The 17377-nt window shown below is 34.6% G+C and overlaps 1 protein-coding gene across 1 annotated transcript in view; it reads right to left on the bottom strand.

The window, feature by feature from the left end:
* The window catches only part of LOC122495983 (cyclic nucleotide-binding domain-containing protein 1-like), a 250448-nt gene extending 233306 nt beyond the window's left edge, over nt 1-17142 (bottom strand). Inside the window, exon 1 of the mRNA XM_043602185.1 lies at nt 17072-17142. Coding sequence (XP_043458120.1) covers nt 17072-17142 — 71 coding nt within the window. The remainder of the gene's footprint in view (nt 1-17071) is intronic.
* Between the last annotated feature and the right edge of the window lie 235 nt (nt 17143-17377).

The raw sequence follows: 17377 nt of genomic DNA, 5'->3' as shown, positions 1-17377 counted from the left end.
CATGCTTCTAAACTATTGGACATGCTGTCCCCACTGCTTAGATGTACTTCCCTCATCTACTTCACCAATTTCCCATGACCCCTTAAGACTGGATTCAAGTTCACCTCTTAAGCTCTTCTCAGCAACTAGACTTCCCTTCCCACTCTCCCACTGCTGTGTCTTTACAGCTTTTAAGCTCTTATAATCATATCAGTTTTCACTGTGTATTGCTGTTGGTTTTATCTGACTGTCCACTTTATCAAATGGGAATTACTAGAGGTTAGAAAATATTTTCTTTTATATTTTAAACAGCTTGAAAATGTTAGGAATTTGATCAATAATTGTATAAAAATGAATTTGAACTTACCTGAGAGTCAATTCAAACCTAATATGATGCTCTGTGCCTGCTGCCTGCCTCACCCTTGTCTCAACACTCATGTGCCCCATGCCATATTCCAGCCATCCTGAACATCATTCATTTCAGCCCTGTTTCTTGCCTTTTTGGCCTTCTCATATATTGTTCTTTCTTTCCAGAGTTTCCTAAACCTTCTTTCTACTCCATCCCTTATTTAATTTTCATGCATTTCAGTTCTTCTAGGCCTCCCCAAATGAGATGAAATGCTCTTGTACAGCTACCAAAGTGTAGACTACCTCTATCCAACACATGTGATTGCAATTGCTTATTTACTTGTATAGGCTATGTAATTGCAGCGACCACATCTACCCTGCTCACTAATGTGTCTTCATTGATGGAAAGGTGCCTGACACATTGTAGGTGAGCAACTAGTAGTCATGAAATGAATAAACAATTAGTTACTCTTCTCACCAAGGTTCCACATACCAGTCTATTTGGAATTTTATGACATTCATTTAATCAATGTCCCACTACACTGTCTGTTTTTACACAAGGTGATGGGTTCATATTTTACTTTTACTTTTCTTTTTCCTATTCCCAGAGCTTCTGTCCATAATTTGTCACCTGCATGCTGGCACACAACTTACAAATCAATCCCTACCTCCTCCATGTCATACTGCCGTCTCTTTCTACAAATTATAGCTTATGGGTCCCTCAGGTTAACTAGAGCATACAAAAGGCTGAAAAACTCTGCAAGGTCTTGTTTCCATTGACATTAAAATAGTGGGTCACACTATATCCAGAAAATTCATGTGGAAATGGCAGTCTGATATATTTCTTCAGAGAACAAAACAATTACAGATAAGCAATTTTCTTTCCCAAGAGACTAGTAAAGTGTTTTCCTCGTGTCACTTTTCAATATTTTATGTTGTGGTGAGTAACTACATCTTTTCCTTCCAATTAGAAAAGCCATCAACAAGCTGTAGAGTAAATAGCTAACCAGTGAAGTAAAAAACATATGAACATAACAACCCCAACCCACTGTTTTTCAATATTGACCAGAAACAGGGATGTTATAGAACATCCTTCTCAACACATGTTAATAAAATTGTATTACTATAATTATTTTCTTTGCAACTACTGTTTATTTATTGGAAATTGTTTTGATATTATTTTAAATGAGGAGCATGACTAGATTAAAAACCATAAAGGATGCAAAATAGACACAATTTCCTAAAATTACAAACTTTTCCCCAAAGCAAAAATATACTGTTTCATTTAACTCTGAGTTCTTAGTTTTTTATTTTCCTTTTTAAAAAAACTAATTTGTTGACTATAGAAAATTTGAAAAATAAAAATCATATAAAAATCCACCACAGAAATTTCAGAAAGTCAATGTGAAGTTAAGATTATATATAGGCATTTGGAATTTGTAGAGGATAGGTAAGTTTATTACAGAGAGCTGGTTGGAAGTTATCAAGCTGGAACATCCTTGACAGGGAACATAAGATTAGTTCTATACAAAATTGTGAATTAAGTAAAATTTTGGCTAGCACAATTTCTAAAATGTATCCTTATCTTTCCTCTTCAGCTAAGCCCTAATAGTTCCCACCATCTATAATTACACTCCTGTCTCCACCCTCCATGTCATGGCCAACTCCAGATTCTCCCCACCATTGCTCCACCCTGCATATCTTTTATCAAAATAAATAAAATGGTGTCAGTCTTCACATTTAACACATTTAAGGGGCACCTGGGTGGCTCAGTTGGTTAAGCATATGACTCTTGATGCCAGCTAAGATCCTAATCTTAGGAGGCTGTAAGATGGAGCCCCACGTTGGGCTCTGCACTGAGTGAGGAGCTTGCTTGGAATTTTCTCTCTCCTTTGCTCTTTGCCTCTCCTTGGCGCTTTCGCTCTGTATCTCTCTCTCTCTCTCTCAAAATAAATAAACATTAAAAATACATAAATTCATTTATATCCTCTTTCTATTGCAATTTCTTTGATGTACATACTGAGTCTTTGATATTCTTTGATATTCTTTTTTTTAATGTTTATTTATTTTTGTGAGAGAAAGAGACAGATAATGAGTGGGGGAGGGGCAGAGAAGGAGGGAGACACAGAATCTGAAGCAGGCTCCAGGCTCTGAGCTGTCAGCACAGAGCCCAATGTGGGCCTCACATTCAGGAAAGATCCTGACCTGAGCCGAAATTGGATGCCTAACCAACTGAGCCACCCAGGTGCCCCATAAGTCTTTGATTCTAACTTTGACTTCTCTAACCTTATTTCTGAGGGTTTAAATAAGACAAGGAAAATGAACTCATGTAGTGCCAAAAACAATTATTGTTATAATAATCATTATTACGATGATGATGCTACATAAAAACTTAAAAATTTAAAGGTATTGTAAATTTTCCAATTATTAAAGTGAAAATAATATACCTTCGGATGGAAACTGACCAAAATATGACCCATAATCTCTCAACTAATTTGAGAGATTAACTTGTTGTGATATAACTTTCTAAACCATTCTTTTCACGTGTACTTACATAGTCTACATTAACAAAGGTATTTAAATGAGGTAGAAACACACTTATTAAAATTCAAATAATGAGAGTATATGTTACAGAAATACGTATGAATAAAAGCATGATTAACACTAATTTCTCCATCTCATAATAGTTCCCTTATACTTGGTAATTACTCAGACAATGTATAGGGGTAAACCCAGAGTGCCTGGGGACTATACTCTGGATATGCGTGACGGTGGTAGGTAGAGATAGTATATTCCCTTTCCTTGTTTTAATTTTCTTCATGAAGCTTAACACTATTGTTAGGGTCTCAATGTTTGTGTCCCTTCCTGAATTCACATGTTAGAATTCTAACTCCCGATGTGATGGTGTTAGAAAGAGAGCCCTGCTGAATGGGATTAGTGTTTTATAAAAGAGACCTCACAGAGTTCCCTTGCTCTTTTCACTCTGTGAGGTTAAAATGAAAAGTCTGTGACCCAAAAAAGAGCCCTCACATGACCATGCTGACACCCAGAGCTCAGACTTTGAATACCAAAGCTTTGAGAACTAAATGTTTCTTGTTTATAAGCCACACAACACAATCTGTAGTATTTTATTATAGCAGCCTGAACAGACTAAGACTACCATCTACGTACATACAACACTTTTTTCCCCAGCTTAACTGAAGTATGATCACAAATAAAAATTGTATATACTTAAGGTGTACAATGTGTAATTTGGATATACCCCATGTATTGTGAAATGATATCCACAATAAAGATAATTAACATAGTCATTACCTCTTATAGTCATTTTTTGTGTGTGGGATGAGAAAACTTGAGATCTACACCCTCAGTAAATTTCAAATATACACTAATTATTAAAAATGGTCACTATGCTCTATATTAGGTTTCCAGAACTTGCTTATTTTATAACTAAAAGTTTGTACTCTCTGACCAACCACCACACCCATGTAACCCATGTAACCCCCACCCATGTAACCACTACTCTCCTGTCTGTTACTATGAGTTTAACATTTTTATATTTCACACATAAGTGAGATTATGCACTATTTATCTCCCTGTGTCTGGCTATTTCATTTATTATTATGTCCTCCCACTTCATCTATGTTGTCACATTTGGCATGATTTTCTTTCTTTTATTAATGCTGAATAATATTCCATTGTGGATATATACCATACTATCTTTACCTTTTCATCTGTTGACAAAACCTTAGGTTGTTTCCATAACTTGGTTACTGAGAATAATATTGTAAAGAATACGGGAGTTGCAGCTATCTCTTCAAGATACTTATTTAATTTCCTATTGGTATATACACAGTACGAGAGTGTGGATTATATTATAGCTGTATTTTAATTTTTGAGGAACTTCCATACTGTTTTCCATAATGGCCATATCAATTTACATTCCTACCAACAATGTCTAAGAGTTTTCTTTTCTCTACATCTTTGCCAATACTTATCTTTGGATTTGTTAAAAATAAATCCATACTAATAGGAGTGAGGTAACATCTCATTGTGATTTCGATATGCATTTTCCTGATGATTAGTGAAGCTAAGCATATTTCATATATCTGTTGGCCATTTGTGTGCCTTCTGTGGAAAAAAAGAGTCAGCTCAGGTCTTTTTTCCCATTTCTCATTTGGGTTATTGATTTTTATTTGCTTGCTTTGTTTTGTTGATATTGAGTTGTATGCATTCCATATATTTTTTGTTTTTTCCATTCTAGAGAGCTGATTTTTACCTCATGATTTTTCCTTATTAATTCACTTCTGTTCCCTCAGTTTACGCTTAACAATGGCCCATGATGCTCTAAGTCAATTGATTTGTTTTATCACTTCAGTTTCTATCCCTATTACTGCCTAATTCACATTATTTTTCTAGTTTTAATTGCCAAGAGAAAGACCCATCTTATCCCTTGACAAGAATCCATCTCAAGCCTTAATTGACAATCTATGGATTAGCTACCTTTGGATCAGGGTTCTACCCACCATCTAATTACATGTACTTGTTGGAGTCAGGGCACATGAAAATAATACTTGTCTGGCCATGGCTAGCATATGAAGATGGTAGGTAGTATTATGGATATGTGTTGTATATTCTACCCTTTAATTTCCAGATATACCTATCTTTCCTTTCTATACACACAGTGTCCCTACCTAATATAATCTCATTACAATTCAACCATAAATACATCACCATCACTTTTATTCAAGTGATAATGCAAAATAATAAAAGCTTTCTTCAGGGGTGCCTGGGTAGCTCAGTTGGTTAAGCATCCAACTTCTGCTCAGGTCATGATTTTGCGGTTCGTGAATTTGAGCCTCACATGGGGTCTGTGCTGACAGTGCAGAACCTGGAGCCTGCTTTGGATTATGTGTCTCCCTCTCTCTCTGCCCCACCCTGCTCATACTCTGATTCTCTCAAAAAAAAAAAAAAGTTTTCTTCAGCCTGAGAAAATGTCACAATGCCACTTCAAAAAGTTCTTTCCAGTAGTCCTATGATCCTTATCTTGGGAAGAGGCCCATTTCTACTTTCATACAAAGTACAACAGATGTTTTTTTTTTCTTTCTGAATTCAATGAACTCAATGTTAAATGTGATCACCAATAACACACACTATATATTGAGTAACAATAACAAATAAATAACATGTCTTCACTAAATGTGGAGAGAAAAAAAATCTACACTTAACTCTTTGAGCACAGGTATTCAGGCTGTGGGCAGGATGACGACAAGTAGACCATTAGTTGAAAGCATATAAAATGATCTGTAAAATAGCACCCAGCCAGGCAGGAATTCTCATGACTATGATAGCTGAGTATGGTAAGGAAACAGATTGAAACCTCACTCCTTTTGCAAGGAAATGAATAGTTTGGTCAGACAATTAGACTGTCTAAAATTTTCTCACAGAAACTAATCCCTTATGATTAGCAGCTATAAAATCATAGCTGTCCACTTCAGGGTGGTATCACCTACCTTGCAGAAACTTCTGAAAATATGGGCTCAAATTTGTTTGCTTTTTTATCTTTTCTACTCAGGTCTAAGTGACTAAGGCTACCTACCACATTATTTTGAATCAGATCCAGATCCCTCTTCAGCAGGGCTGGGGAATTTTAGCACTACACAACTCACAAAAGCTTTGTGGCCTGCCTGTCAACATTCTCCACAGGGACTCTGTGGTCTATAAATTAAAGATCTCAGCATGTTAGTCTATTCACACCTTCTAGATTAATATTCCTCCTTGGCTGCCACAGAACATTCTGAGTTCAAATCCAATTCTTCCTCTTCCTAGTAAGGCCTCAGCAAAGTCATTAACCTATCTGAATCTTTTCTCTGTAAAATAAACAACAATATTGATAAGTCTATTTCATAGAAATCCTACAAGAAATGATAAAACTTAAATGCATAATTATGTATACATACTTACTCAGAAAGTCCAACATATAGTAATTCCAAATTAATTAATGACAAATCAAACCACCTCTACAGCAAGAAAAATTTTAAAAAATGTAAATGTTTTTATAAAAGACTAAAACCTACCATGAAACCAGAGCGAAAAAGCAAAAAAGGATTAAATCCTGATAAGGTTGAAAGTAAAAACTTGGACTTATTCACATGAACTTAATTTATAAAAACATTATTCAGAATAATAAAATACTTTCCTATAGTACTTACACAAAAGCTAATCTTACAGCTATCTGAACATATACGAAAGTTTCCTACCTGAAGGTGTATGTCTTGCATACAGTGTTAAAATTTTAAAGAAAAAATAATTGGATGTGCTGAAAGAAAAAAAAAGTGTCTAGAAATTTCAGAGACCCTTTTCAGGAAAGTATTCTACATGAAATAGAGAAAGAAAACTTATACTAAAAATATGAAAACACTAAGAAGAATCACTCTACAATGAATAAGAAAGTAAAACAGTGAAAAAACTCAGAGGGTAATACAGCCTAACAAAACAGTTTAATCAACCCGTCAATGCAGAGGAATTCACTAATAAATGAATCTGCCCTAACACTTCCATTTTTTTGTCTAGGGTGCTCAAAATTAAAATTTATCATTCTGGAAGTTGTTCAAATTTCTATGTACTAAAAAGTAGGGCAGATTGTATCATGGTCAAATCCTATTTGACTAGATAGAAATAAATTACTATTCATGTGCACTTTTTAGAATTTCACAAAGTTAAACCAATTTAGTAGAAATTACCCTGAGCAGTTTTTCAAGAAGTTTTAAGTTAACTCAAAAATTTAATAAGACATTAACAAATGTAGTCAGAAATGTACATTTAAATTCCTGGATGATAAGATCACTAGCTGTTATTAACAGGTGATCATACTAACAATGTTTTTCACATAAGTAAAATTGTATTAATTAAAAATTGCAGAAAATTATTTTCTTCATGAATGCAATAGATATTTAATGAGTAATTTCCAAGGGCCAGATATTATTCTAAGGATTGGTGTTATACTGATGAACAGTAAATTAGAGGTTGCTGCTCTCAGAAATGTTATATTAACAGAATGGTGGGGGGTGAGAGAATATTTGATAGATGATAGATAGAGAAGAAAATATCTGGTAATTCAACATGTTATGTAGAGATAGGATAGGATGATGTAATAGAGAGTGACTGGGTGACTCTGATAATCTAACAGGCCTCAAAGAAATGATGTCAGTCTAAGACATAAATAACACTAACGTCAGTCTTCTTAATATAGGGGAAAGGAATTTCAAGAAGAAGGAACAGGTAACACCAAAGGCATGATGGTAACTGAGGAGACGGTATGGGAGAGGATTTTGTAAATATGCAAAGAATTTGAATTTTAACTGTCATAGTAAGCCACTAGAATTTTTTTTTTAGTTTATGCATTTATTTTGCGAGAGACAGACACAACATGGACAGGGGAGGGGCAGAGAAAGAGGGAGAGTGAAAATCCCAAGCAGGCTCCGTGATGCCAGCACAGAGCCCAACGTGAGGCTTGATGACCTGAGCAGAAACCAAGAGTTGGGTGCTTAACAGACTGAGCCACCCAGGGACTCCTAAGCCACCAGATTTAAAGCTGGGTATAAACATGATATGATATGTATTTTTTAGGTATATTAAAAAAAAAACCCACACTGTCAGGGTACCTGGGTGGCTTGGCCGGTTAAGCATTTGACTACAGTTCAGGTCATGATCTTGAGATTTGTGAATTCAAGCCCTTTGTTGGGCTCTGTGCTGACAGCTCAAAGCCTGGAGCCTGCTTCATATTGTGTCTCCCTCTCTTTCTGCCCCTCCCCACTCACACTCTGCCTCTCTCTCTCCCTCTTTCTCTCTCAAAAATAAACAAACATTTAAAAAATTAAAAAAAAAACCACTGCAGCTACTCTGGTAAAAATAGATTAAGAGGAATCAGAGTAAGGAAGAGTAGACTTTATCAACATGGAGATGGAAAGAAATGCAAAGTTCAGAATACTATTTGAATATATACTTAATAAAACTTACTAATGGAGACAAACTTATGGAAAATGAGAAATCATAGATAAATCCCATGCTTTGGCTGGAATAAATAGGATGATGGCACAATGCTGAGTACCAAAATGGAAAAGACAGGCAGGGATAAAGGGCTGGTAGGGGAGTGGAATTTGCTTTTGGTCATTTTATGTTTATCAACATAGGGATGCTATTCAAAGGCAGGGGACTCAATGAAGTCACTAAACAATTTAAGTGAAGTTGAAAACACAATTTGAAAATCTAAGATGAAAGACATTAGAGAAATGCCTTACAAATATCTATTTAATTATTTCATGACCCTTTTCAGGCAGGTTACATAATCATATATTAGGAAATTGAGAAAGTAAAAAAAAATAGGAGTAAATATATAACTAAGTACCTAGTTCTAGTGCAGAGAATTTGATTAACATTTTAAAAATAATTTAATGACAATATGTAAAAATGTCATTTATATGAAAATATATTAGAATTTTTGGGAGAGTGAACATCAGCAACAGAAATTTAATCTCACTTGTGAAAAGAAAACTCGATTACAATAATTATAAAATCAGAATTGAGAGTATTAGGTCTCAGCAACACAGAATCTAAATAGCATTTATAGTGAAATAAAATTCTAAAATATTTGCAAACAGAACTCCATCTTCCAATATAGAGGCAAAAGGGGAGTAGAAAATAGCATCTTTATTATTTTTTTTAATCTTTTTTTATTTTAGAGAGAGTGGGGGAGAAGGGCCGCAGGAGGGAGGGAGAGAGAGAGAGAAGAGAGAGAGAGAGAGAGAGAGAGAGAGAGAGAATCTCAAAGAGGCTCCATGCTCAGTGCTCTGATGCAGGGCTCAATCCAATGATTGTGAGATCATAACCTGAGATGAAACTAAGAGTCGGACACTCAACCAATTGAGCCACCCAGGCATCCTTAGAAAATACCATCTTTAAATTTTTAGCCCAAGGCATTAACTACAGCCCAAGAATTTTCTATATATGTGATAAAGTAGCTAAGACAGCCAAAAGTAGACAGCAAAGTATGATCCTGAGACTGAACTTATGCTGAACACATTTTTGTTGAGTTGGGACTTTTTGAGAAAATCTGGTAGCCCATGAAATGGCATGGGAGTAAAAGGAAATATTCACAGAATTTGAAAGCCCAGAAATCCCAAACCCTTCTCTACAGTTTGTTCTTTCCTATTGATAATATATTACTCTCTTTATGCATTAAGTTTAAAGTTACTCTGGATCTTAAACCCTTTCACAAATAACAGAAAAAATTTTCAAACACTTTAAATCTACTCAACCTCCATCACACATACTGTTTTCTATTATTTTATTTCCATCCTGGTATATATAATTGAAGCTTATTTCCATCATGATCATTATATTTTTATACAGATAATAATTATTTTACATGACTTTTTTTACAGATTATTTGCTTATAATTTCTTCTCACATCTTAAACCTGGACTCTGAGATCATTTTACCTCTTCCTAAAATACACCCTTTAAAAGTCCCTTTAGGGGCGCCTGGGTGGCGCAGTCGGTTAAGCCTCCGACTTCAGCCAGGTCACGATCTCGCGGTCGGGGAGTTCGAGCCCCGCGTCAGGCTCTGGGCTGATGGCTCAGAGCCTGGAGCCTGTTTCCGAGTCTGTGTCTCCCTCTCTCTCTGCCCCTCCCCCGTTCATGCTCTGTCTCTCTCTGTCCCAAAAATAAATAAAAAATAAACGTTGAAAAAAAAATAAAAAAAATAAAAGTTCCTTTAGTGAACACATATTGAACTTTGTGTACCTGAAAATGTCTTTATCTTGCCCTGATTCATAAAAGATATTTTTAGGGAGTACAAATTCTAAAGTTGACATGAACTTTTCTCAGTAATTTAATGTTTTAGTCCACTATCCTTTTGTATCCATTATACTACCGAGAAATCTACTCTCAGCCCATTTTTCATTCCTTTGTAATTGATGTTTTTCTCTCTGATTGCTTTCAAAATTTTCACTTCATATTGTTCTGAAAATTCACCACAAAGCATCTAAGTAAGATCACCTTCTTAGTTTAGTATTCATTGTATATTTATGTCTGTATTTCTAGAAAATCATTAACTATTATGTTTTCAAAACTTACTATTCTTTATTTTCTCCTTCTGGGACTCTGGATATATGTTAGTGTTCATTTTAGCATCAACATTTCTTAACCATTCTTTCAAATTCTATCCCTGTATTTTTCCATTGTATTCTGGTTTGGTCCTGCAGCTCTACCACATAATTCACTACTTCACTACTGAGCCTTTATTTCTATATATATTTATTTTCAATTTCTAAACTATCTATTGGGTTTTTTTTCAAATCTACCATTTTTTTTATTGTTCCCATGCTTGGTTCATTTGTATTCTATTTTTATCCCTTTAAATATTTCAAAGTAATTTATATCTTGAATCTGATCATTCCAATATCTGAAATTATTTAAGAGATAAATCTGTTGATTGCTGTTTCCCTAAACCTCAATATTATGACTTGTTTCCTTAAATGCTTGGTGACTTTGTTTTTTAATGTAAGCTCATATTTTTTTTAATTTTTTAATGTTTATTATTTTTGAGAGAGAGAGAGCACAAGCAGGGCAGGGGCAGGAGACACAGAATCCAAAGCAGGCTCCAGGCTCTGAACTGTCAGCACAGAGCCTGATGCGAGACTCAAACTCATAGACCACGACCTGAGCTGAAGTCGGAGGCTCAATGGGCTGAGCCACCCAGGCGCCCTATAAGCTCCTATTTTTAAATTTAATCTATGAGACAGATTAGTTTGAATCTAAATTGAGGCTGCTTTCTTTTAAAGATGAATTTGCATTTGCTTTTTCTGGAGTTCCAGAGAAAATCACCAACCTAGGAACATTTTGGACTCTTCAAGTTTCCCAAGCCTTAATGTATGAATCTCAAGTTTAGCTTCCTTGTATTTCTGGAGTCTCAAGGATTTTGCTTTCCATCACACCAATGACGTAGTCATTTTTTCTTATTTTTCACATTTTTTATTATAATTTAATCCTTAGATCTCCTTCCTCTGATGTTGCCTTGTTTTATTTTATTATTTTATTTTACTTTATTTTATGAAAATTAACTTATTTTAGCAATTCTTAAAGTGCACTAAGATTTATATTTATTATAATTTACCCAGATACAATGCAATTTTATCAGAAGGGCCCTTTATAGTTATCAAGAAGATCTATTCTGTAACACTTCAAGAAGTAGAATGAAATTGTTGTCCTAACATAATGTTTTAAAAACCACAAGTAGAAGTAAATTATTTTGTTGGACTGATATAAATAAACATGTGCATACTTAATAATAAACTCTAGAGCAAATTTGTGAATATTGATTTTGAGAGTGCCTCATTGAATTAAATGTGTTGATACGGTTGCCAATAGAGACTCTGTAGGCTTAAACAGCTCACTACATTCATTATAGTATCCTGTGTTAATTAGCACAAACCTAGAACCAACACTCAAAAGAACTGAGATCAAGACACCCACGCGAATATTATGGAGAAAGAAACAACAAAGACTTGAAGTTAGAAACTAAGAATTGGCTATATTTAATGGCTACAAAAGCAGGTGGAAAATGTTGCAAATGAAATGGATTGCCTAATCCTAATGGGGCTTGAATAACTTTAGTGAAAAAGCCAAGCAACAGCTACTAACTATAACAATGAGGATACCATGGTAACAAAATGGCTTGAATTGTGAATATCTTAGGCTGTGGTTGTTAATTACAGAGCCCCCAAAATAGAATCAAATCCTAAACTTGAGGAGAGTGCATACTTAATACTATGTGCATGTGCATACTGTTTTGTTCAGTACTGTATCTTTAATGCCTAAAGCTATGGCTGGTACCTTGCAGAAACTCAATACATATTTGTTAATGAATAAAACCATGGCACACTAAAATCTTATAACAACAAACACAACAAAATATTCCGGGTTTGTTAAGAAATGACGTTAAACAACAAGGATAGTGAAAATGCCTCACCAGATTCTGTTATTTCAGACTGCCTGTGAACCTTATCTATTTTAATCTAAATTTCTTCAAAATTATTGATGGATTAGAAGCAAAAAAAAAAAGTTATCACTATCTGTGCACTAACTGATTAACTCTGTAATTAATGTGGGGAAAAGACAAAATGCACAGGTTTGGAAATGTTAATAAATGCCATACGGTATTATGTATGGTTTAGTACCAAAGTAATGTGACTTTTATGTTTGTTTAACGTTTAATTTGTAAACTTTTTATAACATTGCAGAGAGAGTGATATGTATTTAAGCTAATTCCACTACAGTTAAATATTATGAATGTTTAAACAACTCTGGTTTCATGGGATTCCATATGCATCCTGAAGCTCATAATTAAACATTTCAATGAAACTGTCACCAGTCCTACCCTTCACAGGCTACCTTAGTTCTCTTTGGCAATTACCAATCCTGGCAAAAGCCTGCAGTTCATTTTATCTGCTCTTGCTTGCAGCTCCTGAGGAAATATCATATTATTGTGCTGAAGGACTTTATTACTGATTATTCTCAGTCTCACTGTTTTTCACAAAACCTTTAGTCATCCCTAAATAGCATTCTTTCTTAATTTGCTAAAATGGCTCTTCCAAATTTTGACAACTTCCCCAAAAGCAACCATACCATTTTCTAAAGATGACCCACTGGCCTTACTCTATTCATTTGTTACCCTTTTTCTTCTCTTTGCGCTCTCTTGTCAAATAGTTGGATTTTGATAAATGTTTGCCAGATACATTAATAAACAGAACCATTCAGGTAAAAGTAAAGATGACTGGTGTGACAGCAGAATGTGAATGTTCCCGTTCATCTATGCAATTCAATCTGTTTCATACTTAAAGGAGTCCTTTAAACCTTTGTCACCAGAGGAATATAACCAATTTTAAAGAATTAATGACATTATGAATGTAATTTATCCACGTGACTGCTATTTAAAACATATGAAAAATTTAGTGTGGGCCCTGAGTACTGTAAAATTTAAAAAGAGATTGTTTCCATTTTTTTCAGAATATAAAAAATAATTAGAGAAAAGGTCAGATTAAAACTTTTATGAGTGTTCCTATAGGACCTTTACTAATTGATCTTGTCCTTTGTTTTATACATTTGGTTAATAGTACATCTGTTGTTCATTTATCTAATGTCATTATGAATATTTGATATCTTCACCTTTAGAATTATTATAATTTAAAAATATTAAACACAAAGACCAATAAAAAATAAATTACTGAAATAAGCTATACTTATGAGTACTTAGGAAATGTCTAAACCTAGAGAATATTAGAAGTGGTTGGAAAATTATCTGTTCTAAATGGAATAGACATTAACTCTACTATAGTTAGGAGAATTGGCTGTGTGCTCTGATTTTCTGACAATTTAGAAGATAGGTCCACTCAGTTATTGAACTAACCTTTTATAATATAATTACCAGAAAGAAAAGAATAAGAACACATATATTTTTACACAGTTCCTTCCCCTTCGAGGAAAAATGAAATCAATACCAAATACAACTCATGTACTTACATTAAGTTAGATACTATAGCATTGATTTCTACATCTCTTAAATCACTAGAAATATAGAAGTAATCTTGGAATAAGCCACAGTAAGGTTTTATAATAGAAGAATCCATTTCTATGTGGTAGTTACATGTTTAAATGGAAATTGGACAATTCATTTAAAAACTAAGACCATTTTGGCGTGCCTGAGTGTCTCAGTCGGTTAAGCGTCCAATTCTTGGTTTCAGCTCAGGTCCTAATCTCATGGTCGGTGAGCCCCATGTCGGGTTCTGCACTGACATTGTAGAGACTGGTTGGGATTCTCTCTCTCTCTGTTGCTGTCTGCCCCTCCCCTGCTCTCTCTTCCTCTCTCTCAAAATAAATAAACTAAAAAAAATTAAAAACTAAAAACTAAGGCCATTTCCACTCAGTATATTGATTCTGAAAAACCCAATATGAAAACCATATATCAACTGTAAAACCTATAGATGTTAAAATTAAAAATAATTAATAATGTTAATACTTTTTTAATGTTTAGAAAGTAAAGACTTTAGAAGACATGTTCCTTTTATAGTCTTTTAAAAAATTAATACTTGCTAAAAATAGAAAAAGATTTAGCAGGCCCAAAAAGTAACTTTGTATGATTTATGACAGAAGATGGTTCAGGAATGAGTTGTATCCTGCAGATGAAATGTGGTAACTGCCACTACATCTACCGTCATAAGCCACACCTTCTCTGGGGCTTCTTCCCATTTCATCCTGTGATTTTTTTTTAGTTAAACATTTTTGATTGTACATACTATGGTATCTTGACAATTGAAATGGCTGAATCTTTTATTTAAAAAAAATTAATGTTTATTTTTGAGAGAGAGAAACAGAGTGCAAGCGAGGGAGGGGCAGAGAGAGGCGGAGACACAGAATCTGAAGCAGGCTCCAGGCTCTGAGCTGTCAGCATAGAGCCCACCGTGGGGCTCAAACTCACTAACAGTGAGATCATGACCTGAGCCAAGTCAGATGCTAACTAACTGAGCCACTGAGGTGCCCCAGAATTTTTAACAGTTCTAACATGAATCTTGATATATTACTGTAATTTTAAAATTTGAATATAAAAGTTTTACAAAGAAATGTCTCATTTATCTAGATTAAAAATTATGTTATAATTTCTCATTCCATATAATGACTTCAGTTAATATCAGTATTTCACTAAATCATTATGTTTAATATTGACAGACTATCTAAACTATCAAGGTTCTTTTACATTTAATATTTTATAGGATAGTCCTTGAAATTTCATAATTATTTGCCAGCAATTAGTGAGGAAAAATATAAAGAGGAAGTATCAATTCCTTCATCCCACAGTAATAAATGAGAAGAGCAAAATCTCTGAAGGGAAATAGTCCTGAATTTGTATCCTATCTGTCATTTATCTACCATGTGGATTTGATGAACTTATATAATATCTTCAGTTTCTTCATCAGTTAAATCAAAATATCTATATTGTGTAGGGAGAGACAATGAGTGTGTTTGTTTATGTGTGTGTATGTTTGTGTTTAAGAGAGAGAGAAAAAGGGAGAGAAATGTAATACAAGTTTATGACATGCTAACTTAAGGAGTAGTTACCATGTACATAGCAATAAATGGGGAAAATATGTTTGTCAGCTATAAGGTACTGCCGTATGTGTGAGTAATGGGGCCCTGACTTGCAGTAATTACAAATTTATCTTCCTCTTTTTTTAGAGAACTTGATCTTGGTAGAACAAATACAACAAGTGAACTACTCTCACAAAGAACTCCGGAATGCAAATGTAACTTTTGATGTGTCTGAAAATTACTCTCTAATTCAAGCCCCCATTCCAGCTACGGGTAGATAACATAAAGTCTTTCTGAATAACAAGTCATTTAGGTATTAACTAAAGCCAATTCCCTTGACTTTCTTTTCTCAGAAGAGGTTTTGATGTTTGCTGTCTAGAGAGGAGGGGCTGGGATTCTCACAGCATCATCAAATTGTGGAGGAAGCCCTTGACCTCTAGTCCTTGCTGGCATCAGCTTTTCTGTCCATCTGTTCTGTTCCCCAGGCTTGGTTGTGTTGCCATCCATGGCTGCTTCTTCCATCCCAGCCATAAAAGACCTTCAAGCCTGCCAACTCAGCTAACTTCTCAGATCACTGGAAACTGCAGTTTCTCTGCCACACCACTCCTGGCTACAGGAATCTTAGCAGCGGTATTTAAACACCTTCTGCAGATATATGCCAATTGGTCAGTATATTGGCATGTTGCCAAACTTTGCTCACATGGTATCAGGAAACTTAAACTTCAAGGAATGTGCTGGTTTCCTGGGTTCCCCTCCTGCCTTCAAATTCCTACCCAAGTCAGAATTTGTTTGGGTGGTGGGACAGGAGCAGCTTACTTCCTGAGACATGATTAGTTTGCAACCCTACCTTCTTATTCTGTTCTCTTCAACAAGTCCTATGAGAGATGTTTTTATCTTTGTAACAATAGTAATAACAATAATAATAACAATAGTAATAATAATAATAATAAAATCTATAACTTTTTCTGTTCCACTTTATATTGATATTATGACCTCCCTTCCCTATGGCAGTGAAAATCAAGGTCTAGTTGAGCTGCAGGGATGAAGAAGTAAACAGAGGAATTGCAGGGATTATAAAACTAAAGATTTTGGAGCACCTGGATGGCTCAGTTGGTTAAGCATCTGACTCTTAATTTCAGCTCAGATCATGATCTCACATTTTGTAGGATCAAACACAACCTCTGGATTGTGCTGTCAGCGTGGGATCTTCTCTCTCCCTCTCTCTCTCATGTCCCTCAAGCTCATGTGCATGTGCTGAGCTTGTTTACTCTCTCTCCCTCAAAATAAATAAACATTAAAAATACATAAAATAATTTTTTAAAAAGGTTCTACACCGACACACTATTATTCCTTTGTACTAAGAACAGGGATTTATAATGAAAAATTATAAAAGAAAAAAAAGAGGGCTCTACCCTCAACCCACAGATATTAGATTATCTTATCTAGCCTGATAATTTAAAAATTATTTTTCAAAATAATTCTTTCATAAAAAATCTCAATCTCTCTTACTCAATAAAGCCTCCTAAAATTCATCATAATTAATTTGCCTTATGTATCTCTAAGTAAATCATTTATTGACATTCATTTATTTATTCATTTACCAGGGGTTTACTGAGAACAAGTTATTGACCAGGAACTCTCCTGGATGACGAAAATCCAAAAATGAAGACATAGTCCCTAATCTCATACAATTCATAGTCCAGCAGAGAAGACAATCCCCAAAACAGAATAGTTATAATATCATGTTATCACATTTGCATGTTATGCAAATGCTACAGAGGAGCACCTACTAGCTAAATATTAAAGGCAAAGATTGAGTAAATGCTATTTCCACTAAACAGCAGGAGCAGATAAAGTGTACTGTGTAGAAGGATCTAGATGTTCAACCATACTACATAGATGGTAAG

Source organism: Prionailurus bengalensis, chromosome F2, assembly GCF_016509475.1.
Source record: "Prionailurus bengalensis isolate Pbe53 chromosome F2, Fcat_Pben_1.1_paternal_pri, whole genome shotgun sequence".
Taxonomy (NCBI): Eukaryota; Metazoa; Chordata; class Mammalia; order Carnivora; family Felidae; genus Prionailurus; species Prionailurus bengalensis.
This window is presented reverse-complemented; position numbering and strand designations above follow the sequence as displayed.